Source organism: Pipra filicauda, unplaced genomic scaffold (genome assembly GCF_003945595.2).
Source record: "Pipra filicauda isolate LSUMZ 115617 unplaced genomic scaffold, ASM394559v2 scaffold745_size127278_pilon, whole genome shotgun sequence".
NCBI lineage: Eukaryota > Metazoa > Chordata > Aves > Passeriformes > Pipridae > Pipra > Pipra filicauda.
In genome coordinates, this window is record NW_024104915.1 from 37,304 (window position 1) to 63,744 (window position 26,441).

Consider the following 26,441-nt stretch of genomic DNA (forward strand, 5'->3'; position numbering starts at 1 on the left):
ATGTGTGTATTTTTGGAATAAAGTGAGAGCATTGCCTGTACCTCTATGAGGATGTGTCTCTGACTCTCGAGCTCGTTTTTTGCATCTTCTCGTTTTACCGCCTCCTTAAGATCTTGCTTTATGGTGAACTTGCCACCGGCTGCCGCAAGAGAGGAACCCCGAAGAAAAGATACAAGGACTCCCTGAAACAACATCTCAGCCTTGGCCATATTGATCACCATAACTGGTCTACTCTGGCCTCCAATCGGGAGGTCTGGAGACACACCATCTATAACGCTGCTGTCTCCTTTGAGAACACACGCAGGATCACTCTTGAGGAGAAAAGGCAACGCAGAAAGAACCGTGTTCTTCAGAATATACCATCTAAAGAGTCTTTCTACTGTGCCTTTTGCAATCGGATATGTCTGTCTCGTATTGGCCTCATAAGTCACCAACGTGCCTGTAACAAATGTGGATAGAGCCTTCCCAAATCTTCGTTCGCAAGCCTGGCCATGAAAAAATGAAATATCCCAACCATTACTGACCTTTCACTGGACTTTGTTAACTACTGAGACAAATACTCAAGACCTCTGTGTTCTTTTTTCACCTTTTAAAATTAGTTTACAACAGAAGGAGCTGCAAAAACATCCTAGTTTTCTTCAAAAACTTTAAAGTCAAAAAAAGACTATGAAATTACAGGACAAATCTTAAAACTTCTTCTTCATCTTCTTTTCAGGCAGGCCAAGATTACAACGGTTGTAAAGTGTTCTGCCGTGTGTTTCCTCATAATTTCTTACTTGGTCATCTTGACCTTGTTTATCTGTCCGTCTGCACACACCTTTGGCAGCAACCCTGCAGCAACCCTACAGCCCAAAAGAGACAGAACACTCTTCATCAGCAGAATCCATCCCAAGAGGGAATTGCCCTCCCACCCTCCCACCTTCTCTATTGGACAGAGAGACTGGTTTTCTTGCTCCTGCCTCTGCCTTGCCACGACTTGGCACGGCAGGAGTTAGCTGGTGAAATCAGAGCAGGGAAGTTCTCAGATGGCAACACTGAAACTACCCAGGAGGATGTCAGCAGAGCCCTGCCTTACATGACATTGTGTGCAACCACTTATGGGATGAGCTTCTACACACGGGAAACAACCACAGGCACAGGTGTACACACGTACAAAGGTACAGGGTAGTGCCCAGGGAGGGTCTTGCACAGCTTCACACTGTAATACATGTGTGCATAGACACACCTGTACAAACGCTGCACCAAAACACAGCCGTGTATCCCTGCACGCTGAAGGACAGCGTTCAAGGCCGGGGGAACGAGGCTCCGAGCCTTCCACTGCAGGTGTTGGGGGGCTGGAACTGGATGATCTTCAAGGTCCCTTCCCACTCGCCCCATCCCGCGGTTCTGTGACACGTCCCTGGCCCAGGGACACCCCGCGGTGCCCCCGCCCAGCCGTGTCCCCCCACACACGGACACAGCCCGTGCACAGGGCCCGTCCCGCGGCCCCCCCGCCGCTCCCGCCCCTCCCGAGGCGGCGGCCGGGCCGCGCAGGGCCCAGGCGGGGCGGCCCCGGCGGGTGCCCCGGGCGGGCACTCACCGTCCCGCTGCGGGCGGGGAGCCGGGGCGGGGGCGCTTCGGCTTCGCCTCGCCCGAGGAGCGGCTCGGGCGGCGGTGCCTCGCGGTCGCTCCCGGCCCCGGCAGCGGCGGCAGCGCTCCCCGCCGACCCGGCACCCCCGGCCGGCTCCGGCCCGGCAGGAAGGGCCGCGGGGAGCAGGACGCGCTCTCCCGGCGGCGATCCCGGAGCTCCCGCCCCCGGCGCTGCCCGGCAGCGGGTGCCGGGGGCCTTCGGGGCCGCTCAGGAGCGCGGCTGTTCCGCACACGGAACCGCTTTTCTCCCTCAGCACGTCCCGTGGAACAACTGCTGGGCTTGCACCGCCTGTGCCAGGGGTAGAACCATCCCCGTAAGGTCACTTGGTCTGATCTGTCACAAACGCCGTGAAAACGTGGAACAGAAGCGTTCTCACAGCAGTGACTGTCCCCCTGGACTCAGCACTGGGGAGGCCACACGTCAAGTTCTGTGTCCAGTTCTGGAGCCCTCAGTTTAGGAAGGACATTGAGGTGCTGCAGCAGGTCCAGAGAAGGGCAACAGAGCTGGTGAAGGATCTGCAGTGCATGTCCTGTGAGGAGCGGCTGAGGGAGCTGGGGGGGTTTAAGCTGCAGAAAGGGAGGCTCAGGGGAGACCTTGTCACTCTCTACAACCACCTTAAAGGAGGTTGTAGCCTGTGGGGATCGGCCTCTTCTCCCAGGCAACAAGTGACAGGACAACAGGACACAGTCTTAAGCTGCACCAGGGGAGGTTTAGGGTGGACATGAGGAAGAATTTCTTCACTGAAAGCGTGATTAGATGTGGGAATGGACTGCCCAGGGAGGTGGTCCTTGGAGGTGTTTAAGAAACAACTGGATGTGGCACTTGATGCCATGGTCTAGTTGACATGGTGGTGTTGGGTTATAAGTTGGAGTTGATCATTTCTGAGATCTTTTCCAACCTAATTAATTCTGTGATTCTGTGAACTGGGATACAGTCTTTTTCAGCAGGATGCTCCAAAGGGCCATGGCAGACCTCGAGGATCAGGACGGTATCTACATTCGATACCGTACTGATGGAAGCCTTTTCAACCTAAGGCAACTGAAGGCCCACACTAAGACCTTAAATCATCTTGTCTGGGAGCTGCTTTATGCTGATGACGCCGCCCTTGTTGCACACACAGAAGCAGCTCTGCAGCGTTTAGCATCCTGCTTTGCAGACACTGCTGATCTCTTTGGGCTGGAAGTCAGCTTAAAGAAGACAGAAGTTCTCTATCAACCAGCACCTCAGGAAGTCTTCCATCATCCCCATATCGCCATTGGCGAATCAGAGCTCAAATCAGTCCAGCAGTTTAATTACCTAGGCAGCCTCATCTCCTTGGATGGTAAGATCGACGGAGAGATAGACAACAGATTAGCAAAGGCATATAGTGCTTTTGGAAAACTCCACAAAAGAGTATGGCGTAATAAACACTTGAAGAAAAGCACCAAGATCAGTGTTTACAAAGCCATAGTGTTGTCGACTCTCTTATATGGCTCTGAATCATGGGTCATCTACTGCCACTACCTGCGTCTCTTAGAACGCTTCCATCAACGCTGCTTCCGCACAATCCTAAACATCCACTGGTCAGATTATGTGACCAACACATCTGTTCTAGAGCAAGCAGCTATCACAAGTATTGAGGCCATGCTGATGAGAACACAGCTGCGATGGGCAGGGCACGTCTCCAGAATGAAGGACCACCACCTCCCTAAGATCCTGCTTTATGGTGAACTTGCCACCGGCTGCTGCAAGAGAGGAGCCCCGAAGAAAAGATACAAGGACTCCCTGAAACAACATCTCAGCCTTGGCCATATTGATCACCATAACTGGTCTACTCTGACCTCCAGTCGGGAGGTCTGGAGACACCCCATCTATAACTCAGCTGTCTCCTTTGAGAATGCACACAGGATCACCCTTGAGGAGAAAAGGCAACGCAGAAAGAACCGTGTCTTGCAGAATTTACCATCTAAGGAGTCTTTCTACTGTGCCTTTTGCAATCCGTTATGTCTATCTCATGTTGGCTTCATTAGCCACCAGCGTGCCTGTAACAACTGTGGATGGAGCCTTCCCAAATCTTCGTTCGCGAAGCCCAGCCATGATGATGATGAATGTTGTTATTGTGAATCTGTAATTCAGTCACTGTTAAAATTGTAGCAAATGCTATTGAACCAGTTGATAACTGTTCAATTGGTCAATGATTAAGTGCTACTAATCTCTTTTGCCCCCTTATCTTTGGATCCAAATCCTTTGTGTTCTGACCCTCTTGCATCCCAAGGCTCTGTGTAAATCATTCCCTTTCATCAAAAAAATTATTTTTAGTGACTTTAAAATCTTCTTGCTTAGCTAAACTACAAAACAACTCCAATTAGCTGTAGTAGTCTTGAAGACAATAAAAGGAAGAAAAAAAATTTGTTTTTCAGTGTTTTAATGGGTCCCACAGTGTGTTTGGAGCTGCATCAGGTGTCAGTCCAAGATGGGCCATGTCAGAACCGGTGAGGTTGGGGGGTGAGGAGCAAGGTTGATCATCCAGGGTCAGTGTGGATCTCCTGAGGAGACACTCAGCATCAAGATCACTTGGAGAACACCTCTATCACCTCCTCCCTGATATAAAAAATATCCATAATTGAACTAAAAAAAAAAGTACAAACTTTGAAGACTTGTTTTGAAATGGCCTTGAAGACAATTAAAGGAAAACAAAGAGATCCTGAGGGATTTCTGGATTTTAATGAGCCCCACGGTGTGTTTGCAGCCCAGCCCATGGTCCTGAGGTACTGAGAGAAGCTTGAAGCAGCTGCTGAAGAAGTCAGAAGCCAAACTTCAAGTCCCTCGAAGCATTGCTGGGCCGCTGAGGACAGGCACTGCCAAAGCCTCCCCAGGGACTCCTTGGAGCAGCTCCTTGGAGGCCAGGAGTGCAGGTAGACAAAGGCTCTGGGCAGGCCCCTGCAATGCTGAGCAAAGCCTGCCTTGGTTTTGTGGAGCACAAAGGCCAAGGCCTGAGCCCCAGGCCCTGGCCCAGCAGATCCTGTCCCTCCCGGCTGGCTCAGGGCTGTTTGGGGGGCACTGGGATGGGAGGGGGAGGAACAACAAAGGCCCAAAACTGGGCAACCCCTGCCAGGCTCCTGAGGGAGGGGCGAGGCAGAACCCAAGGGCAGAACCTGCCAGGAAAGTGGCTTGTGGTGGCCTGAGTGGCAGAGGCAGCTGCCAGAGGCAAGGGGACAAAGGCCTGGGTGCCTTTGGGCCTTGCAGCCCTGCCAGAGCCCTTGGCCATCTCTCCTGCAGGCTGTCCTGCCCTGGCCCTGCTGCTGCTCTGGCCTTGCAGGCTGCACACACCCCTCCTGCTTTCCCACCCCCTCCCAGCAGCATTTCTAGACCCTCCCTGATGGCTCTGCACCAGCTCTGGCTGTTGCCATGTGCACTTGGCCTTCTGAACTTGGATCCTGAGCCCCTGTGCCACAGGACATCCCTGCCAGAGCCCAGGCCCTTCTCCTGGGGGTCACTGCAGAGCTGAGCAGATCCAGGTCACCTCCCATTCCTCTGCCAACCCCCTGGGCCTGCTCTGAGCCTTCCAGGTCCTTGCCCTGCTCCCAAGGGCTGTGGGGGTGCTGAATGGTCAGGGCTTGGGGTTTAGAGCTCAGGGTGGGGATCAGGCAGAACTTTGGGAGGTTTGTTGTTCTGCTGGCAGTGTCTGGTTCATGATTAGGGTTTTGGGCTGGGTTAGGATTAAAGCTTGGCTTTTCATACCAACAGTGCAGGTTTGGGATTGGGGTGGGCATTAGAGGACAAATAAGAGTCTGGAGTTCTGAGTTTGGGCTTTGCCTTTGAGGTCAGGTTGAGCTTGCGATTAGAGCAGTGGATTCCTTTCAGTGGGTGCGGCAGCACTTTTGGATTGGGGCTTGAGGTCAGAAACAGTGTAAAAGTTCATCAGGAGTGTTTGCACAGTCAGTGTTTCAGCACCCTCAGCCTTAACTGAACCTGGTTTTACCTCATAAAAATCGTTCCCCTCTGTTGGATAAGCCCCTCTTTCCTTCCCTAAATATCCAATCCTTTTTGTCTCAGTTCCTCCTAATCTCCCCCAAAATTCCATCTGGGTGGGCTCAGCTCTGTGATGACACTGTGCAACCTCATGGAATCAAGGGGCCATTGTGGCACCGCAGGGCCTCATGGAAAGAAAGGAACAAAGGGACACTGTGAAATCTTGTGGAACCAGGGGACCATTTAACGTCTGGGGCCTTGTAGAACAAAAGGAACCCTGAAATATTTTGGAACCTCATGGAACCAGGGGGGCGTTGTATCACTGCGGTGCCTCATGGAAACAAGGAAACTCTGGGACACTGCAAATCAAAGAGGCATTGTGACACTGAAAGCCCTATGGACCCAAGGACACTGTGGAAACTCATGGAATCCAGGGGCCAGTTTGGCACTACAGGGCCCTATGGAGCCAAGGGAACCCATGGACAAATTGGAACCTCATGGAATCAAGGGGCCATTGTGATCCTGCAGGGCCTTATGGCCCCAAAGGGACCCTGTTCCACTGCGGACCCTCAGGGAACTAAAGGAACACAGGGACACTGCGGAACCTTGTGGAATCAGGAGGCCATTAGGACACTGCAGGGCCTCGTGGAACCAAGGGGCCATTGGGACACTATGGAAACTCCTGGAATCAAGGGGCCATTGGGACACTACAAAGCCTCACTGAAGCCAAGGAATTCTGAGACTGTGCATCCTCATGGAACCAAGGGGTCATCAGGATATGCAGGGCCTCATAGAACCAAAGGATTCCTGAGACAGTTTGGAACCCCATGGAATCAAGGGTCCATTGGGACATATGGGGCCTCCTAGAAGCAAAGAAACCCTGAGAAGTTTTGTGAGAACAAGTTAAGGCAGCAGCAGCTGCATTCAGTTAATCAGGATCAACAAGGAGTGTTTTGGCCTTGACTGGTGTTTTCCATCCAGAGAGTGCTGTTTGCTAAAGTGGAAACCACTTGGAACACTCTGCATGGTAGCCTGTGTTTTTCTCTGGTGGTTGAACACAGGCAGCACATGAGGGGAGGGGAATGTGTGGGATCAGGGCACTGCTTTGGATTATCTGTTGTCATAAGATAGGTACATGGAGATTGTTTTGATATGTGTTTAAATCTTCCTTGAAAATACAACTGATAGAAAACAATGTAAAAGAAAAAAAAAGGAAAAAAAGAAGAAAAAAAAAAAGAAAAAAAAGGAATAAAGAAAAAAAAGGAATAGAAAAAACAATGAGAAAAAGGAGAAAAATAAGAAATAAGAAAAAAGGAGAAAAATAAGAAATAAGAAAGGAAAAAAAGAAAAAAGAAAAAAAGGAAAAAGAGAGAAAAAAGAAGGAAAAAAGAAAGAAAAAAGAAAAAAGGAAAAAAATGAAAAAAAAGAAAAAAGAAGAAAAAAAGAGAGAAGAAAAAGAAAAAAACTAAAAAGTAAAAAGAGAAAAATAAAAGAAGACAGAAAACCAAAAAGAAATAAATGTGGTCTTATCACTTGTGCCTATCCCAGGTGCAAGAAATGTGTGCTCTGTATTAAAAACCATACTTTTAAAACAGAAAAGGAAGAATGTGACACCCCAAGTAGACAGAGCTGTATTTACCCTCAGTTTTTTGAATTTAGATCAACAAGTACTGAATAAAAACCCACAAGAAGACACCTAATAACAAGATCCTATCGTGTTCAGTGTGGGGAAGGGTTGTGCTTGTGTTCTGTCTCCCACAGGACCCTGTTGGCTTCCAGCCCCTCTGATGGAACCTTATCCTGAGTGGACACGGCCCGCAATCCGATCCTGCAGATGCAGAGGCTGTCCCTCAAGAATCCCAGGAGGAGGCAGGGAATGCTGAGCAGAGCAAGCCCTGCCCGGATGTCCCATCAGGAAGACACTGTTCTAGGGGGAATTCACTGGGTCTACCAACTCTTCCTGACTGGTTTAATGACTCAGTCGTGGTGTGTCCTTGTCACTCAGATCCCTTCTTGGCCGCACCTGACGTTGTGATTCGTGTGACTGACAATACCTTTAACACCCCTGTAAGTAATCCTTGTTATTTCAGAGTTATCACAGATCAAAACGTACCTGCCCTCCATTTATCATTAATAATTCCCGTGGGCAGAAGATCCAAACTGGGGCTCCCAGGGAACCTAAGCAGAAGCTGGGAGGATGATGCAGGATACAGTGAATTAAGGAAACTGTGAAATGCAGAAATCCTCAGTGGATGGATGATTGCTTGGATCATCTCTGCAGCAATCCCGGCAGCTACCGCAGCCACGGCTCCTGCTGCTCTGGCCATTCAGTGCAGGCCATGCCTGCAGTGCCAGTGTATGGGCACTGTGGCAGCATCAGGAGCAGGGGTTCAGAATCTACCTGGTTTCAATATTCCAAGTCCTCTGGAAGTGCATGGGACAAGAAGACAAGAAGTCCGGGTCCTGGTCCTCTTGGCCGTGAACTCTGCGTGTCCAAACAAAACAGGGGCAGAGGTGGGACCAAGCGGAGTCACTCTGCACCTGCACTGAGTTCATGGGAATGCAAAGGGAGGATGGTCCTTGGCTGAGTGCTTGGAGAGAGAGAAGGTTGTTTCTCCAAGTGGAAATGCACTTGAACCAGCCTGCATGACCAGCCTGTGTTTTTCTCTGGTGGCTGAACACAGGCAGCACATGAGGGGAGGGGAATGTGTGGGATCAGGGCACTGCTTTTGGGCCATGCTGGGAATTCCAATGGACTAAAAGACAAAACAGTGGGTGCTGCTCACGAGAGGAGGAATAAAAGGGGACACGGAAAAGTGTTGGTAAACATATCCCATAATGGAACTCTGTGTGTGCAGCCTCATTTTATCCTTCAACAACCAAAGGAAAGGGGGTAAAAAGTGGGGTTTGGGACCCCAAAACTGTTCATGGGGGAAACTGGGGACTGAGGGGACAATGGGAAAGTGGAAGGAACAGGGAGAAGGGTGGAAAAGGAGGGGTGGTTTGGTGGGTCCAACGGTCCCATGGGGGTCTTTGGGCACAGAGGGGTTGGCATAAAAGGGTGGCCCCCTGAGCTCCCAACTTCCTGTGGGGTGCTGGGGGCTGCTGGATCCAATCTCAGCCTTGGATTATGCCAACACTTTCAGTTTAGAGGAATTGGAGAGGTGTGACTGAACCACTTTTGTCCCCCAGGTTTTAATGATGGCATATCAGATCTATTGATAGAAATGAGTTATTTAGGGTTACAAATGATCAGACAAAAGATCTTCATCACAATTATTTACTGCACAATAGAAACACTAAAACTACCAGTAGTACAGGATAAGATAAGACAGTGTTCTATGCTAAAGCAATTGTTGAAGCAATTCTACTCAAGCTGGCACAAAAGCAATAATTCTTAACTAGAGATGGATGGAACTCCCCCAGACCAATGCTGGTGGGGAGATCTCTGCTCTCAACCTCCAGGACTGACCTTGGGGGGTCCCCAGCTAAGGCAGGAATCTCCACACACCCCCAAGAAGGGATCTGTTGGAAGAAGCTGCCCCTGTGAAAGGGGACTGGTCCTTTGTGGTAGAAAGGGATGGACTGACAGTCACTGGACTCCAGGGGTTGCCTCACCATCAGGGGTTTCATTCGGGGTGGAAGCAGCGGCCGAAGCTCTTCCCGCAGTCGGGGCACTGGTAGGGCTTCTCTTACCGGTGGGTCTGTTTGTGTGAGGTCAAGGTAGAGCTGTGGGTGAAGCTCTTCCCACACTCCTCACACTTGTAGGGCCTTTCCCCGGTGTGGATGCGCCGGTGGGTGATGAGGGTGAAGTTCCGGCTGAAGCCTTTCCCGCAGTCGGTGCAGCGGAAGGGCCTCTCATCCGTGTGTGTCTGCTCATGCCTGAGGAGAGTTGAGCTGCGCTGAAACCTCTTCCCACATTGCAAGCACTTGTAGGGCCGTTCCCCAGTGTGGATGTGCTGGTGGGAGCGAAGGGTGGAGCTGTCACTGAAGCACTTCCCACATTGCCCACACGTATAGGGCCGTTCCCCAGTGTGGATGGCCTGGTGTCGGATCAGGTTGGAGCTTTGGTTGAAGCTCTTCCCACATTCCCCACACGTGTATGGCTGTTCCCCCGTGTGGATGTGCTGGTGAGTCAGGAGGTTGGAGCTGTTACTGAAGCTCTTCCCACATTCCCCACACGTGTAGGGACGTTCTCCAGTGTGGATGTGCTGGTGTCGGAGCAGGTGGGCGCTCTTCCTGAAGCTCTTCCCACATTCCAAACACTTGAAGGGCTTCTCACTGCTGGGAGGCTGCTCAGGGACCACCAGGTCACAGCTCCCCCTCAAGCTCCGGCCGCCTTCCCGGCACAGGCTGGCTCTTTCCTCCTCAGAGCACCCTGGGATGGCTTTGGAGCCCCTCCTGTGGGGGGATCTCCGGCCCTTTTCCTCCCCGCTGCCTTCCTGCGCCGGGGAGCCCTTCAAAACGGCCTCTCCCACCAGGGTCTCACGGGGGGATTTGTCCTCCGGGCTCTCCGTCCTCACCTCGGGGCCTGGGGCAGGAAGCAAGAAGGACAGGCAGGGGATTTGCCTCCGGCCCACAGGGAAGGCCAAGGACATCCCCCCAACTCCGGCCCCGGCAGGACGGCGGCGCCAGCGGGGTTGTCCTGCAGCCGGGGCCATGCTCGGCTGACAGAGCCAGCACAACACCCGCCCAAAGGGACACTGACTTCCTCCTCACCTGCCTGGGGGGACCAAGGCATCTTCCTCTTCCTCGCAGCCTCCTCCTCCATCCGCCCAAGCTTTGGGAAGGACAAATCCTGATGGGGGGGAAAACAAGGGTTGAGCGTGTTGGCTTGGGGGTTCCTCCTGCCCAAGTCCATCTCTAGAACTCACCAGGCATCCTGTGTCCATAAAAACCTCCAAAACACCAAGATTCAGCCCAGAAAAACCCAAACCTCTGAGATTCAGGCAAAAACCCTCTCAAAAATAGCAAGAAGACCCTCATCCACCCAAACTGCAAAAAGTTGAGGTTCAGCTAAGAAATTACTCCAAAATACAAAGGTTAACCCAAAGAAATTCTCCCAGGACTTACCCGTCTCTGGTCTGTCCCCTCTGGGGTTGGGAATAGCTTCCCTGAGATGCTGGGGGTCCCACTCAGGGATGCTGGGAGCGTTGGGGTTCCCAAGGGTCGCTTCTCCTCTGACTCTCGCCTTCGGGATGCCGAGTTCCCAGACATTCCCTCTCTCCAAGTTCTTTGTTGTCCTGGGGATCCCAGGGGTCCCCACTGTCAGGGCTTTCCCTTCCCTGTGCTCCCCTTTCCAGGCTCCCGGGGGTCCCCCAGCTCCGGCATTGCCCCGCTCCGCCCTCCACAATCGGCAGCTCCTGGGCTCCACACCCACCCCCGGCACTCCCGGGGGGCCCCAAACCCGCTGTGTCCCCCCCGCCGGCACCGGGCTGACAATGGAGCCAGCGGGGCCTGACCCAGCAACACCAACCCCCACCGTGGGGGGGGACCCGCATCCCCCCACCCACCGCCGGGGATCTGCTGCCAACCCAGCCCGGAACCCCCAAAAAAAAACCTCCTGCCCGCCTTCAAGTGCCACCCAGGGCACAGCCCTGCACAAGGGCCGGCTGTGCCCAAGGCAACCAAACAGCCCTATAGGTCACGGGACACCAGAGGCAGCCCCAGGGCAATGAGAGCAGGAAGCGGATCGGGCCCTCTGACACGTGAGAGGGCTCTGGGTTCAGCGTGACCAGGGGCAATTTGGCACCAACAGCACAGCCCCGAGCGCTGGCTCGGCACAGGGGGCCAGAGCTCCCCCCTCTAAAGGCTCTCAGAGCTCTCACAGCCTCCCCCACTCTCCAGGGTTCAAGGCAAGTAACCCTGTCCCTTGGCTCTCTCTCTGCCAGCTCAGTGTGGGGCACACGGGTTGGGGGTCCCTCCCAAGCCCCCCGGGCAGTCAGCGTTGGCTGGGGGGATGTGAGGGCTGGGCCTGCTCAGCACAGCCCCGGCCTCATGCCCAGCGCCTCTTTCCTGACCCACACAAGACCTTCCCGGCCCCCCCAGGGCTCCCCTGCTGCTGCCTCTGCTCCTGGCCCTGCCTTTGCTGCTCCCTTGGCTGGGGCAGCGGCTGCAGGGGGGGATGGCAGCAGCTTCAGCTCCACGGCACTTCCTGGGGGGAGCTCAGCCCGGGGGGACGGGCAGGGACCTGATGGGGATGGACAGGGGCCCAGCAGGGACAGACAGGGCCTGCAGGGGAAGGCACAGGGACAACCTGGCCCCCACACTGCCAGGGCTGTCTCTGCTCCTCCTTGCAGGCTCCGTGGCCAGGCACAGTTTGTGTTCCTGGGTGCCCACCATCTCAGCACTTGGAGACGCTCAAATCAGCGCCCGCAGCTCTGCAGCAAAGCCCCAGCTCATCTGGCACACGGGGGATGGAGACAGCACCTTCTTGGGGATGGGCACTCACAGTTTCTGTCTCTTCCCAACCACGGGGCTCTCCTTCCTCAGCAGCACCTCTGCCTTGCACTTATTCTCAGCCTCACCTCAGGGACAGCTCTGGGCTCACCTCCGCGCCACTTCTCAGCCTCACCTCAGGGCCTGGGCTCAAGGACAGGAACCTGCAGGGAGGGGACATCAGGTGCAAGCTGAGGGCTGCCTGCTTGCACTGGCCTCTGGGCTTCTTTCTCTTTCTACAACCAGCCCAGAACTTAGCCTGATTTTCTAACACCACACATTTACACACTAACCTTGGAGATATGTATGGACAGACATCTCTATCACCCTGGGGATAGAGCCTCAAGCATGTGCTGCCATAGGAATGGGAATCAAGAGAATCACAGAATCAGCTGGGTTGGAAAAGACCTCCGAGATCATCAAGTCCAACCCTTGATCCAATCCCGCCGTGCTTCCCAGACCATGGCACTGAGGCCACATCCACTCTCACCTTCAACACCTCCAGGGACGCTGACTCCACCCCCTCCCTGCCCAGCACATTCCAAGGCCTGATGACTCTCTAGACAAAAAATTGCTTCCTAATATCCAACCTAAGCCTCCCCTGGCACAGCTCAAGACCCAGCCCTCTTGTCCTACTGCTGCTTCCTGGCAGAACAGCCCCACCCCCACCTGGCTCCAACTTCCTGGCAGGGACTTGCAGACAGTCAGGAGGTCTCCCCTGAGCCTCCTCTTCTCCAGCCTCAACACCCCCAGCTCCCTCAGCCTCTCCTCACACCACTTGTGCTCCACTCCCTTCCCCAGCCTCGCTGCTCTTCTCTGCACCTGCTCCAGCCCCTCCAGGGCCTTCCTCAACTCAGGGGCCCAGAGCTGGACACAGCACTCCAGGGGTGGCCTCACCAGCGCTCACTCCAGCCCAACAATCACTTCCCTGCTCCTGCTGACACACTCTTCCTCACACAGGTCCCTCTGCAGAGCCCTCCTGCCTTCCAGCACATCAACACACCCCCAGCTTGGGGTCACCTGCACATTTGCTGATGAAATGCCTGGTTCTGCAGGAGCTGCAGATGCTCAAGGGGCAGCAGGACCAACTCAGGGGCCTGGGGGGCTTTGGGGTGCGGGAGGGTCCTGGGGGAGCTGGGGAGGGGCTTTGGGGATTGGGGGTACAGACCAGGACAGACCAGTACCTCCTCACTGCTCCCCAGATCTCTCCTGGAGCTGGGCCACATTGTCGTGGGACACCTGAGCCTCTCCCAGTGCCCTCCCAGTACAGCCCAGTGCCCCCAGTACAGCCCACTGTGTTCCTGTCCCAGGGTGCCAGGTGATCCCTCTTTGGGGGGGGGAGGGGGTGGGTGGAAAGGATTTGAGGGGGGGCTGAAGGAGAAATGGGGCAATCTGGGGGGTGGTTGGATGGGGATTTGGGCAGTTTTGGGGATCTTTGGGTGCATTTAGGGGAGTTAAAATGGGTTTGGAGGGCATTGGGGCATCAAAGGGATCTATGGGAGGAGGGGATTTAAGGAAAAATGGAGATTGGGGACATTTAGGGTGGGTTAAAGGGGCTTGGGTGGGGAGGGGCAGCTCCACGAACAGGTGATTCCTGAGACCCCTCTGGTGTCCCCAAGACCCTCTTGGTGTCCCCAGTTCCCCCCTTAACACCCCGAGACCCCCCTGGTGTCTCCAATGTCCCCAGGGCCTCCCCATGGCCCCAACTCTCCCCTTGACATCCCTAATTCCACTGTCCCTAAACCCCTCCCCACTGTCCCCATTGTCCCCAAACCCATCCCTGATGTCCCCAACCCTCCATCTCACCCCAGAAGCCCCCCTGGACCCTTTGACCACAAAAACACACTGCCTCCCACACTCACAGAAAGGCCAAGGGCATCTCGGGACACGTTGGGGACAGTTGGGGGGCTTTGAGAGGCACTGAGTGATTACTGGGGGATACTGGGACACACTGGGGGGAACCAGGGGGCACTGGGAGGGACTGGGGAGTTACTGGGGGCTTACCAGGACACACAGGGAGACACTGGGAGGTTACTGGGCCATACTGGGGGTTACTGGGTGCTCACTGCAGGATCACTGGGCCATCCTGGGGGGCAGTGGGAGGTCACTGGGATACACTGGGTGGTCACTGAGGGGGTTACTGGGCCACACTGAGGGTAACTGGGAGGTCACTGGGATATACTGGGGGCACTGGGATCCCCTTATCCAGATGTGGTACATCTCCCCCTCGCACTTTGGGGGCACCCCTAGGACCCTTCCCCTGAGGGCTGGGAGATCCCCTGAACCCCACTGCTGGGCTTTAGGGGACACCTAAAGTGTGTCTTTGTATGCTGAGTCTCTGTATGCTGAGTTTTGGGGGTCTCTGGGGTTCGAGTGGGGAATTGGGATCCCCTTTCCCTGGGGCCGGTCCGTTGGGCTGGCAGAGGTGTTGTGGGGGGATGGGAAATGGCCTCATAGGAGTTTTAGTTGGCCGTGGCCAGACAGGACTGACATGGAGACCCCATAAAATCCACGCAAAACCCCTGAAATTCTCTCAGACATGCACCTCTGGACCCATCAAAACCTCCTCAAAGACACCTCAAATCCCCTCAGAGACCTCATCTCCCCCCCAGGACACCCTAAGCCCTCTCAGTGACCTGCAAAACCCACCTGGGACCCCCGAGGCCCTTTCAGGGACCCCAAAAACCCCCTCAGGGACCCTCAAAACCGTCTGGGACTCCCAAAATCCCCCTAGAAACCTCCAAAAGTCTTTCAAAGACCCTCCCCCCAAAGCCCTCGGAGACTCCAAAACTCCCTCAGGGATTCCCAAACCCCTTCAGGGACCTTTAACCTCCCCCCTCGACACCGAAGCTCCTCAGAGACCCCCCAAAACCTCCTCAGAGACCTCTAAAAGCCCCTAAGGGACCACAAAACCACAGAACAGCAGAAGAGCTTTCTGTAAAGGAAGAGAGCAAAGAATCTGAGAAGGAGGAGACCAAGGAAAAACTGAAGGAAAGCAATAAAATCATCCTGGCCCTTGCAGTTTTTCCTTCACCTTTTTCTCACTTTTCCTTTTTTTAGGGTTCTTGTTTTGGTTGGGTGGTTTTGAATTTTTTTTCCGAGGAACTTTTTCAGGAATCGAATCGAACATCCGGGTTCTTGGGAGGCCTCCGGGCCCCGCGGCCCCCGAGAGGGTTCCAAGGCTCTGAGCTCTGACCCTCGGGAACCTCCGAACCCCCCGCATTAAACCCTCCCGAGCCCTCCAGCCTTTCCACCCCCAGCCGCGCTCCCCGCAGCCCCCGAGGGGATCCCCAGACCCCGCTCTCCCGCACCCCCCGCCTGCACTCAGAGCTCACCGACCGACCCGCCGCCATCACCGATTCCCGGCAGCCAACGCGGCAGGGGCGGGGGCGGGGCTGCGGGGGCGTAGCCGCGCGCTGATTGGCTGCGGCGGCGTTCTCGGAACGCGGTGCGCGCGCAGCCGGGAATCGGTGCTGGCGGCGGGGCCTGCGGTTCGCTCTGAGTGCTGTGAGTCCCCCGGGGGGGGATCGGGAGGGTTTAGCGGGGGGGTTCGGGGATAACCGAGGAGGTTTTGAGGGGTCCCTGAGGGAGTTCGGTGTCCTGAGGGGACTCAGGGGGTGGTTGAAGGTTCCTGAAGGGGTTTGGGGGTCTCTGAGGGGGTTTTGGTTTCTGAGGAGATTTGGGGGGTGCCAGGTGAACTTTGGGGGTCTCTGAGGAGGTTTAGGGGTGCTGGCGGGACCTTTTAGGCAGTTTTGGGGTCTCTAGGGGGTTTACGGGGTCTTAGACGGTTTTGAGGGTCTCTGAGGGGGATTGGGGGGTCCCTAAAGAGGACCTGGGGGTCCCAGGTGGGTTTTGCGGGTTACTGAGAGGGTTTAGAGGGTGCTGGGGAGGGATGAGGTCTCTGTGGGCATTTGAGGGGACCTTGAGAAGGTTTTGATGTGTCGAGGGGGGGATTTCAGGGGTTTTGAGGGCCCCTCCAGGCCCCTTTAACCCTCCCAAATGTCTCCTAACCTCCATTTTCCCTTTTAATCCCCTCCTTCCACAGATCTCTTTGATGCCTCAATGCCCCCAGAACTTGTTTTAACTCACCCAAAGACCCCCAAAACCACCTCCAACCACCCCCAGATCCCCCCAAATCTCCCCCAGCCCCCTTTCAAATCCCTTCCAACCCCCCTCTAAGAGGGATCACCTGGCACCCTGGGACAGGAACACAGTGGGCTGTACTGGGGGCACTGGACTGTACTGGGAGGGCACTGGGGGGGCTCAGGTGTCCCACGACAACGTGGCCCAGCTCCAGGAGAGATCCGGGGAGCAGTGAGGAGGTACTGGTCTGTAATGGTCTGTCCTGGTCTGTGCTGGTCTGTTCTGGTCTGTCCTGGTCTGTACCCCCAATCCCCAAAGCCCCTCCCCAGCTCCCCCAGGACCATCCCAGACCCCAAAGCCCCCCAGGCCCCCCCAGGCCCCTGAGTTGGTCCTGCTGCCCCTTGAGCATCTGCAGCTCCTGCAGAACCAGGCATTTCTTTGCTCCCCACAGGGTCCTTCCCACACCCAGAATGGAATCTGGAGGCAGCAGGATGTGCACAGGGCTCCCATTTCCTACAGTGCAAAGGGGCTGCAGGGAATGATTCCCCTGCTCTTGCAAATCTGCCAAAACCTGCAGGGCACAGAAGGGGGAGCTTCAGGAATTTGCTGGCCTTGGGAGTGGAGCTCACAGGGTATTGAGAGGAACATATCCCTCAAATACAATCTCTCTGCATACACAATATCTGTCTGGACAGACAGATAAAGCAATAATCAGATATATTCTGTATCATATATATGGCACATATTGTATAGAATCCATCTTTAGGTATTGTATGATATATCTGTAAGATATTACACATAATAAGCAATAATAAGGCAAGTGTCCTCCTTAGGGACACACACTTCAGAAGGGAACATGCACTTGACCCCCCTCTCTCTTCAGCTTCAAGCCACCGAGTGCCACAGAGGGGGACAGAGCTCCTGTGGAACATTCTATTCCACTGACACAGAGCAAGGAATAAACCCAAACTACTGCCTGGGTTTGTTCCCTGGGGGTCTCTGCAGCAGCAAGCACAGCCCCACACTGACTGCTCTGGGCTCTGCAGGCATTTGTGCTTCTGCCTGTCTCACACACACACACAAAAGTCTGCAGGTGTAGTGCTGCCCTCAGGAAACCCGCCTAACCTTGGTCCAGCTAAAGCTGTGGAATTTGTCTTTGTTTCCCTTGGGTTCAGGGTCAGGCTGTGCCTGTGTCCAGCCCAGAGGCTCAGAAAAGCATTTCTCCAGTCCCACTGCAATCTGCTGCTGCAGACAGGACCCAGGCACTGGTGGCACTGGGAGTGAACAGCCGAGTGTTTCCAGGGGCTCTCTGAAGGAACACAAGTGTCCAAAGAAACCAGCACAAGTGTCCACAGAAGTCCCAGTCCTTCATCCCTGAATGAGCTCATGCAGCCCAGGAAAAACTGTCTAAGTTTTATTTGCATGGAAGGAGGTTTTTCCTACTTTAATGTGGGTTTAGTTCCAAACCAGTTTCTTCATTTCCTCCTCCCAATTTCCCTGAAGGACACTGACAGGGACCATGGACACTGACAGGGGTCACAGTTTGTCCCTTGGCCATACAGATCCTGCTGTTTGGTAGCACAAGAGAGGTTAATTAGAGCCCAGGCTCCAATCCCAGGGCACCCATTGGATCAGCACTTGTGGATACAAACTGACCTTGGGCTCAGGATGCAGCTGCAAGCAGAGATTTCCCTGCCAAGTCAGCAGTGAGTCAAGCTCTGGAGAGGAGATTGTGCACCATGGATGGGATTGCAGAGGCTCCCTCAGGTCCCCAGGATGAATCATCACTCTCTGCAAGTCCCTGCCAGGAGGTTGGAGCCAGGTGGGGGTGGGGCTGCTCTGCCAGGAAGCAGCAGTAGGACAAGAGGGCTGGGTCTTGAGCTGTGCCAGGGGAGGTTTAGGTTGTATATTAGGAAGCAATTTTTTGTCTAGAGAGCACTCAGGCCTTGGAATGGTCTGGGCAGGGAGGGGGTGGAGTCAGCGTCCCTGGAGGTGTTGAAGGTGAGAGTGGATGTGGCCTCAGTGCCATGGTCTGGGAAGCACGGCGGGGTTGGATCCAGGGTTGGACTTGATGATCTTGGAGGTCTTTTCCAACGTGGCTGATTCTGTGATTCTGTGATTGCCATTCCTATGGCAGCACATGCTTGAGGCTCTATCCCCAGGGTGATAGAGATGTCTGTCCATATCTATCTCCAAGGTTAGTCTGTAAATGTGTGGTGTTAGAAAAGCAGGCTGAGTTGTGGGATGGTTGTAGAAAGAGAAAGAAGCCCAGAGGCCAGTGCAAGCAGGCAGCCCTCAGCTTGCACATGATGTCCCCTCCCTACAGGTTCCTGTCCTTGAGCCCAGGCCCTGAGGTGAGGCTGAGAAGTGGCGTGGAGGTGAGCCCAGAGCTGTCCCTGAGGTGAGGCTGAGAAGTGGCCAGAGGTGTCCCTGAGGTGAGACTAAGTGCAAGGCAGAGGTGCTGCTGAGGAAGGAGAGCCCCGTGGTTGGGAAGAGACAGAAGCTGTGAGTGCCCATCCCCGAGCAGGTGCTGTGTCCATCCCCTGTGTGCCAGGTGAGCTGGGGCTTTGCTGCAGAGCTGCGGGCGCAGATTTGAGCGTCTCCAAGTGCTGAGATGGTGGGCACCCAGGAACACAAACTGTGCCTGGCCACGGAGCCTGCAAGGAGGAGCAGAGACAGCGGTGGCAGTGTGGGGGGCCAGGTTGTCCCTGTGCCTTCCCCTGCAGGCCCTGTCTGTCCCTGCTGGGCCCCTGTCCATCCCCATCAGGTCCCTGCCCGTCCCCCCGGGCTGAGCTCCCCCAGGAAGTGCCGTGGAGCTGAAGCTGCTGCCATCCCCCCCTGCAGCCGCTGCCCCAGCCAAGGGAGCAGCAAAGGCAGGGCCAGGAGCAGAGGCAGCAGCAGGGGAGCCCTGGGGGGGCCGGGAAGGTCTTGTGTGGGTCAGGAAAGAGGCGCTGGGCACGAGGCCGGGGCTGTGCTGAGCAGGCCCAGCCCTCACATCCCCCCAGCCAACGCCGGCTGCCCGGGGGGCTTGGGAGGGACCCCCAGCCCGTGTACCCCACACTGAGCTGGCAGAGAGAGAGCCAAGGGACAGGGCCATGGGCAGGGCCACGGGTGAGGGACAGGCAGGGCCATTGCAGGGCCACGGTGAGGGCACAGCCTGTGGCAGCAGAGCTGCCCAGGGCCAGGGGCAGCCGGGGGTGTTGGTACCAGGCAGTGGTGGGACCGAGCAGAGCACGAGGCCTCTTGCAGACCCCTGGAGCAACCTCCCACTTGCCAACCGTGCCCTGGTGGTGTGGCACTGTCCCCTCCCTGCAGGACACTCCCCCAGAACTCTTTGGGGGGGCCTTTTGTGTCTATTCCTGGTTGCTGATTCCTGCTGGGGACCTGAGGGCCCCTCTGCAATCCCATCCATGGGGCACAATCTCCTCTGCAGAGCTTGACTCACTGCAGACTTTGCAGGGAAATCTGTGCTGGCAGCCCCAGTATGTCACGATCCCCTGTGCTCCCCCAAGGATATTTGGGACGAGTTCCCCCTTCCAGAGTACCCACGGGATGGGGGGGAGGTGCTTGTTTTCCTGCTGTTCGTGTTCCTGCTCTGCCCCTGTCCCTGCCCTTCCTGCCGCTGTCGGGTGAGTGGAGCGGCCACGATGGGAAAGGGGCGAGAGAAGCAACCCAGGAGCCTGAAACGGGGGAACGGAGAAGGGGAAGCCTGGACAGTAGGGACCTCTGGGATCCCTGAGACAACAGAGTGAAGAACCTGGAGAGGGGGAATGTCTGGGAATGTGGGACCCGTAAGGCGAGAGTCAGAAGAGAAGGGACCCTTGGGAGCCCCAACACTCCCAGCATCCCTAAGTGGGACCTCAGCATCCCAGAGAGGAGAGACCTTCTGAATTCCAGAGGGGAGAGATGAATGACGGGGAACTTCTGGGAGAGATTTTTTGGGCTAATTTTAATATTTTGGAGTATTTCTAACTAAATTTCAACTTTTTGCAATTTGAGGGGGGGTAAGGGTCTTCTTGCTATTTCTGAGTAATTTTTGTGTGAATCTTGGTGGTTTGGGTTTTTCTGGGCTGAATCTTGGTGTTTTGGAGGTCTTTATGGTCACAGGATGCCTGGTGAGTTCTAGAGATGGACTTGGGCAGGAGGAACCCCCAAGCCAACGCGCTCAACCCTTGTTTTCCCCCCCATCAGGATTTGTCCTTCCCAAAGCTTGGGCGGATGGAGGAGGAGGCTGCGAGGAAGAGGAAGATGCCTTGGTCCCCCCAGGCAGGTGAGGAGGAAGTCAGTGTCCCTTTGGGCGGGTGTTGTGCTGGCTCTGTCAGCCGAGCATGGCCCCGGCTGCAGGACAACCCCGCTGGCGCCGCCGTCCTGCCGGGGCCGGAGTTGGGGGGATGTCCTTGGCCTTCCCTGTGGGCCGGAGGCAAATCCCCTGCCTGTCCTTCTTGCTTCCTGCCCCAGGCCCCGAGGTGAAGACGGAGAGCCCGGAGGACAAATCCCCCCGTGAGACCCTGGTGGGAGAGGCCGTTTTGAAGGGCTCCCCGGCGCAGGAAGGCAGCGGGGAGGAAAAGGGCCGGAGATCCCCCCGCAGGAGGGGCTCCAAAGCCATCCCAGGGTGCTCTGAGGAGGAAAGAGCCAGCCTGTGCCGGGAAGGTGGCAGGAGCTTGAGGGGGAGCTCTGAGCTGGTGGTCCCTGAGCAGCCTCCAAGCTGGGAGAAGCCCTTCAAATGCTTGGAATGTGGGAAGAGCTTCAGGAAAAGCACTGACCTCCTCAAGCACCAGCACATCCACACTGGTGAACGGCCCTATATATGTAGGGTATGTGGGAAGAGCTTCAGAGACAGCTCCACCTTGATCCGCCACCAGCGCATCCACACTGGGGAACGGCCCTACACGTGTGGGGAATGTGGGAAGAACTTTACCCAGAGGTCCCACCTCCACACCCACCAACTCATCCACACTGGGGAACGACCCTACAAGTGTTTTGAATGTGGGAAGAGGTTTCAGACGAGCTCACATCTCCTCCTGCATGAGCGAACGCACACGGATGAGAGGCCCTTCCGCTGCACCGACTGCGGGAAGGGCTTCAACCAGAACTCCAACCTCCTGACCCACCGGTGCATCCACACTGGGGAACGACCCTACAACTGTTTGGAATGTGGGAAGAGGTTTCAGACCAGTGGGAGTCTCCTCTTGCACCAGCGGACACACACGGATGAGAGGCCCTTCCGCTGCACCGACTGCGGGAAGGGCTTCAACCGGAACTCCACCCTCGTCACCCACCGGCGCATCCACAGCGGGGAGAGGCCCTACAAGTGTGGGGAGTGTGGAAAGAGCTTCACCCACAGCTCTACCTTGACCAAACACCAAAGGACCCACCAATAAAAGAAGCCCTAGTGCTCCGACTGCTGGAAGAGCTTCTGCTGCTGCTTCCACCCCAAATGAAGCCCCTCATTTGGAGGCAACCCCTGGAGTCCAGTGACTGTCAGTCCATCCCTTTTGGGCAGCTTCTTTCAACAGAACCCTTCTTGGGGGCTGTGTGGAGATTCCTACCTTGGCTGGGGACCCCCCAAGGTCACTGCTGGAGGTTGAGAACAGAGATCTCCCCACCAGCATTGGTCTGGGGGAGTTCCATCCATCTCTAGTTAAGAATTATTGCTTTTGTGCCAGCTTGAGTAGAATTGCTTCAACAATTGCTTTAGTGTAGAGCACTGTCCTATCTTATCCTGTACTACTGGTAGTTTTAGTGTTTCTATTGTGCAGTAAATAATTCTGATGAAGATCTTTTGTCAGATCATTTGTAACCCTAAATAACTCATTTCTATCAATAGATCTGATATACCATCATTAAAACCTGGGGGACAAAAGTGGTTCAGTCACACCTCTCCAATTCCTCTAAACTGAAAGTGTTGGCATAATCCAAGGCTGAGATTGGATCCATCAGCCCCCAGCACCCCACAGGAAGTTGGGAGCTCAGGGGACCACTCCCCTTTGCCAACCCCTCTGTGTCCAAAGACCCCCATGGGACCGTCAGACCCGCCAGACCATCCCTCCTTTTCCACCCTTCTCCGTGTTCCTTCCACTTTCCCATTGTCCCCTCAGTCCCCAGTTTCCCCCATGAACAGTTTTGGGGTCCCAAACCCCACTTTTTTCCCCCTCTCCTGTGGGCGCTGAAGGAGAAAATGAGACTGCCCTCACAGAGTTCCATTGTGGGACTTGTACACTGACACTTTTCCGTGTCCCCTTTTATTCCTCTTCTCCCGTGAGCAGCACCCGCTGTTTTGTCTTTTAGTCCACTGGAATTCCCAGCATGGCCCCAAAGCAGTGCCCTGATCCCACACATTCCCCTCCCCTCATGTGCTGGCTGCGTTCAGCCACCAGAGAAAAACACAGGCTGGTCATGCAGGCTGGTTCAAGTGCATTTCCACTTGGAGAAACAACCTTCTCTCTCTCCAAGCACTCAGCCAAGGTCCATCCTCCCTTTGCATTCCCATGAACTCAGTGCAGGTGCAGAGTGACTCCGCTTGGTCCCACCTCTGCCCCTGTTTTGTTTGGACACGCAGAGTTCACGGCCAAGAGGACCAGGACCCGGGCTTCTTGTCTTCTTGTCCCATGCACTTCCAGAGGACTTGGAATATTGAAACCAGGTAGATTCTGAACCCCTGCTCCTGATGCTGCCACAGTGCCCATACACTGGCACTGCAGGCATGGCCTGCACTGAATGGCCAGTGCAGCAGGAGCCGTGGCTGCGGTAGCTGCCGGGATTGCTGCAGAGATGATCCAAGCAATCATCCATCCACTGAGGATTTCTGCATTTCACAGTTTCCTTAATTCACTGTATCCTGCATCATCCTCCCAGCTTCTGCTTAGGTTCCCTGGGAGCCCCAGTTTGGATCTTCTGCCCACGGGAATTATTAATGATAAATGGAGGGCAGGTACGTTTTGATCTGTGATAACTCTGAAATAACAAGGATTACTTACAGGGGTGTTAAAGGTATTGTCAGTCACACGAATCACAACGTCAGGTGCGGCCAAGAAGGGATCTGAGTGACAAGGACACACCACGACTGAGTCATTAAACCAGTCAGGAAGAGTTGGTAGACCCAGTGAATTCCCCCTAGAACAGTGTCTTCCTGATGGGACATCCGGGCAGGGCTTGCTCTGCTCAGCATTCCCTGCCTCCTCCCAGGATTCTTGAGGGACAGCCTCTGCATCTGCAGGATCGGATTGCGGGCCGTGTCCACTCAGGATAAGGTTCCATCAGAGGGGCTGGAAGCCAACAGGGTACTGTGGGAGACAGAACACAAGCACAGCCCTTCCCCACACTGAACACGATAGGATCTTGTCATTAGGTGTCTTCTTGTGGGTTTTTATTCAGTACTTGTTGATCTAAATTCAAAAAACTGAGGGTAAATACAGCTCTGTCTACTTGGGGTGTCACATTCTTCCTTTTCTGTTTTAAAAGTATGGTTTTTAATACAGAGCACACATTTCTTGCACCTGGGATAGGCACAAGTGATAAGACCACATTTATGTTTTTTTTTGGTTTTCTGTCTTCTTTTATTTTTCTCTTTGTTCTTTTTATTTTTTTTCTTTTCTTTTTTCTCTCTTTTTTTTGTCTTTTTTTCACTTTTACCTTTTTTCTTTCTTTTTCCTTCTTTTCCCCTCTTTTTCCTTTTTTCTCTTTTTCCCTTTTTCCCATTCTTATTTCTCTTTTTTTCTCCTTTTTCTTATTTTTCTTCCTTTTTTTCTTTTTCTTTTTTTTTCCCTTTTTTTTTTCTTTTACATTGTTTTCTATCAGTTATATTTTCAAGGAAGACTTAAACATATATCAAAACAATCTCCATGTACCTATCTTATGACAACAGATAATCCAAAGCAGTGCCCTGATCCCACACATTCCCCTCCCCTCATGTGCTGCCTGTGTTCAACCACCAGAGAAAAACACAGGCTACCATGCAGAGTGTTCCAAGTGGTTTCCACTTTAGCAAACAGCACTCTCTGGATGGAAAACACCAGTCAAGGCCAAAACACTCCTTGTTGATCCTGATTAACTGAATGCAGCTGCTGCTGCCTTAACTTGTTCTCACAAAACTTCTCAGGGTTTCTTTGCTTCTAGGAGGCCCCATATGTCCCAATGGACCCTTGATTCCATGGGGTTCCAAACTGTCTCAGGAATCCTTTGGTTCTATGAGGCCCTGCATATCCTGATGACCCCTTGGTTCCATGAGGATGCACAGTCTCAGAATTCCTTGGCTTCAGTGAGGCTTTGTAGTGTCCCAATGGCCCCTTGATTCCAGGAGTTTCCGCAGTGTCCTATGGGCCTCCTGATTCCACAAGGTTCCGCAGTGTCCCTGCGTTCCTTTAGTTCCCTGAGGGTCCACAGTGGAACAGGGTCCCTTTGGGGCCATAAGGCCCTGCAGGATCACAATGGCCCCTTGGTTCCATGAGGTTCCAAAATATTTCAGGGTTCCCTTTGTTCCCCAAGGCCCCAGACGTTAAATGGTCCCCTGGTTCCACAAGATTTCACAGTGTCCCTTTGTTCCTTTCTTTCCATGAGGCCCTGCGGTGCCACAATGGCCCCTTGATTCCATGAGGTTGCACAGTGTCATCACAGAGCTGAGCCCACCCAGATGGAAGTTTGGGGGAGATTAGGAGGAACTGAGACAAAAAGGATTGGATATTTAGGGAAGGAAAGAGGGGCTTATCCAACAGAGGGGAACGATTTTTATGAGGTAAAACCAGGTTCAGTTAAGGCTGAGGGTGCTGAAACACTGACTGTGCAAACACTCCTGATGAACTTTTACACTGTTTCTGACCTCAAGCCCCAATCCAAAAGTGCTGCCGCACCCACTGAAAGGAATCCACTGCTCTAATCGCAAGCTCAACCTGACCTCAAAGGCAAAGCCCAAACCCAGAACTCCAGACTGGAGTGACCCCCAGGAGAAAGGCCTGGGCTCTGGGAGGGATGTCCTGTGGCACAGGGGCTCAGGATCCAAGTTCAGAAGGCCAAGTGCACATGGCAACAGCCAGAGCTGGTGCAGAGCCATCAGGGAGGGTCTGGAAATGCTGCTGGGAGGGGGTGGGAAAGCAGGAGGGGTGTGTGCAGCCTGCAAGGCCAGAGCAGCAGCAGGGCCAGGGCAGGACAGCCTGCAGGAGAGATGGCCAAGGGCTCTGGCAGGGCTGCAAGGCCCAAAGGCACCCAGGCCTTTGTCCCCTTGCCTCTGGCAGCTGCCTCTGCCACTCAGGCCACCACAAGCAACTTTCCTGGCAGGTTCTGCACTTGGGTTCTGCCTCACCCCTCCCTCAGGAGCCTGGCAGGGGTTGCCCAGTTTTGGGCCTTTGTTGTTCCTCCCCCTCCCATCCCAGTGCCCCCCAAACAGCCCTGAGCCAGCCGGGAGGGACAGGATCTGCTGGGCCAGGGCCTGGGGCTCAGCCCTTGGCCTTTGTGCTCCACAAAACCAAGGCAGGCTTTGCTCAGCATTGCAGGGGCCTGCCCAGAGCCTTTGTCTGCCTGCACTCCTGGCCTCCAAGGAGCTGCTCCAAGGAGTCCCTGGGGAGGCTTTGGCAGTGCCTGCCCTCAGTGGGGCCCAGCAATGCTTCAAGGCACTTGCAGTTTGGCTTCTGACTTCTTCAGCAGCTGCTTCCATCTTCTCTCAGCACCTCAGGATCATGGGCTGGGCTGCAAACACACCGTGGGGCTCATTAAAATCCAGAAATCTCTCAGGATCTCTTTGTCTTCCTTTAATTGTCTTCAAGACAATTTCAAAACAAGTCTTCAAAATATGTACTATTTTTTGTTTTACTTCAATTATGGATATTTTTCAGTTCAGAGAAGAGGTGATAAGAGGTGTTCTCCAAGTGATCTTGATGCTGAGTGTCTCCTCAGGAGATCCACACCGACCCTGGATGATCAACCTTGCTCCTCACCCCCCAACCTCAGCAGTTCTGACATGGCCCATCTTGGACTGACAGCTGATGCAGCTCCAAACACACTGTGGGACCCATTAAAACATTGAAAAACAAATTATTTTTCTTTCTTTAATTGTCTTCAAGACATCAACAACTAATTGGAGTTGTTTTGTAGTTTAGCTAAGCAGGAAGATTTTAAAGTGGAAGTCATGAAAAAAAATATATATTTTTATGAAAGGCAATGATTTACACAGAGCCTTGGGTTGCAAGAAGGTCAGGGTGCAAAAGACATTACTAGCACTTAATCATTGACCAGTTGAGCAGTTTTCAAGTGATTCAATAGCATTTGCCACATATTTAACAGTGGCTGAATTATAGATTCACAACAACAACCTTCACACCACAGTCAATTCACACCCACACCCAGGCAG

At 54.2% G+C, this 26,441-nt stretch overlaps 1 protein-coding gene, 2 long non-coding RNA genes and 1 pseudogene across 4 annotated transcripts; 1 reads left to right on the forward strand and 3 right to left on the reverse strand.

The window, feature by feature from the left end:
* LOC113983520 overlaps positions 1 to 26,441 on the reverse strand; it is a 57,957-nt pseudogene that overhangs the window by 17,210 nt on the left and 14,306 nt on the right.
* On the reverse strand, positions 568 to 1,667 carry LOC120324885. The gene is made up of 2 exons (XR_005566561.1): positions 1,580 to 1,667; positions 568 to 842 (listed from the first exon to the last, which is right to left on the reverse strand). It is a non-coding gene; the product is annotated as an uncharacterized LOC120324885 (long non-coding RNA).
* LOC113983517 lies at positions 10,339 to 12,128 on the reverse strand. 2 transcript variants are annotated; one of them, XR_005566559.1, is made up of 3 exons: positions 12,033 to 12,128; positions 10,655 to 10,824; positions 10,339 to 10,379 (listed from the first exon to the last, which is right to left on the reverse strand). It is a non-coding gene; the product is annotated as an uncharacterized LOC113983517 (long non-coding RNA). The 2 variants fall into 2 exon arrangements; XR_005566560.1 differs by having other exon boundaries at positions 12,011 to 12,128.
* Positions 20,761 to 21,699, forward strand: LOC113983519 (zinc finger protein 239-like; the record flags this gene model as incomplete). Its single annotated transcript, XM_027712700.2, has 1 exon — positions 20,761 to 21,699. A coding segment is annotated over one exon (723 nt), but the record flags the coding sequence as incomplete, so codon positions are not given.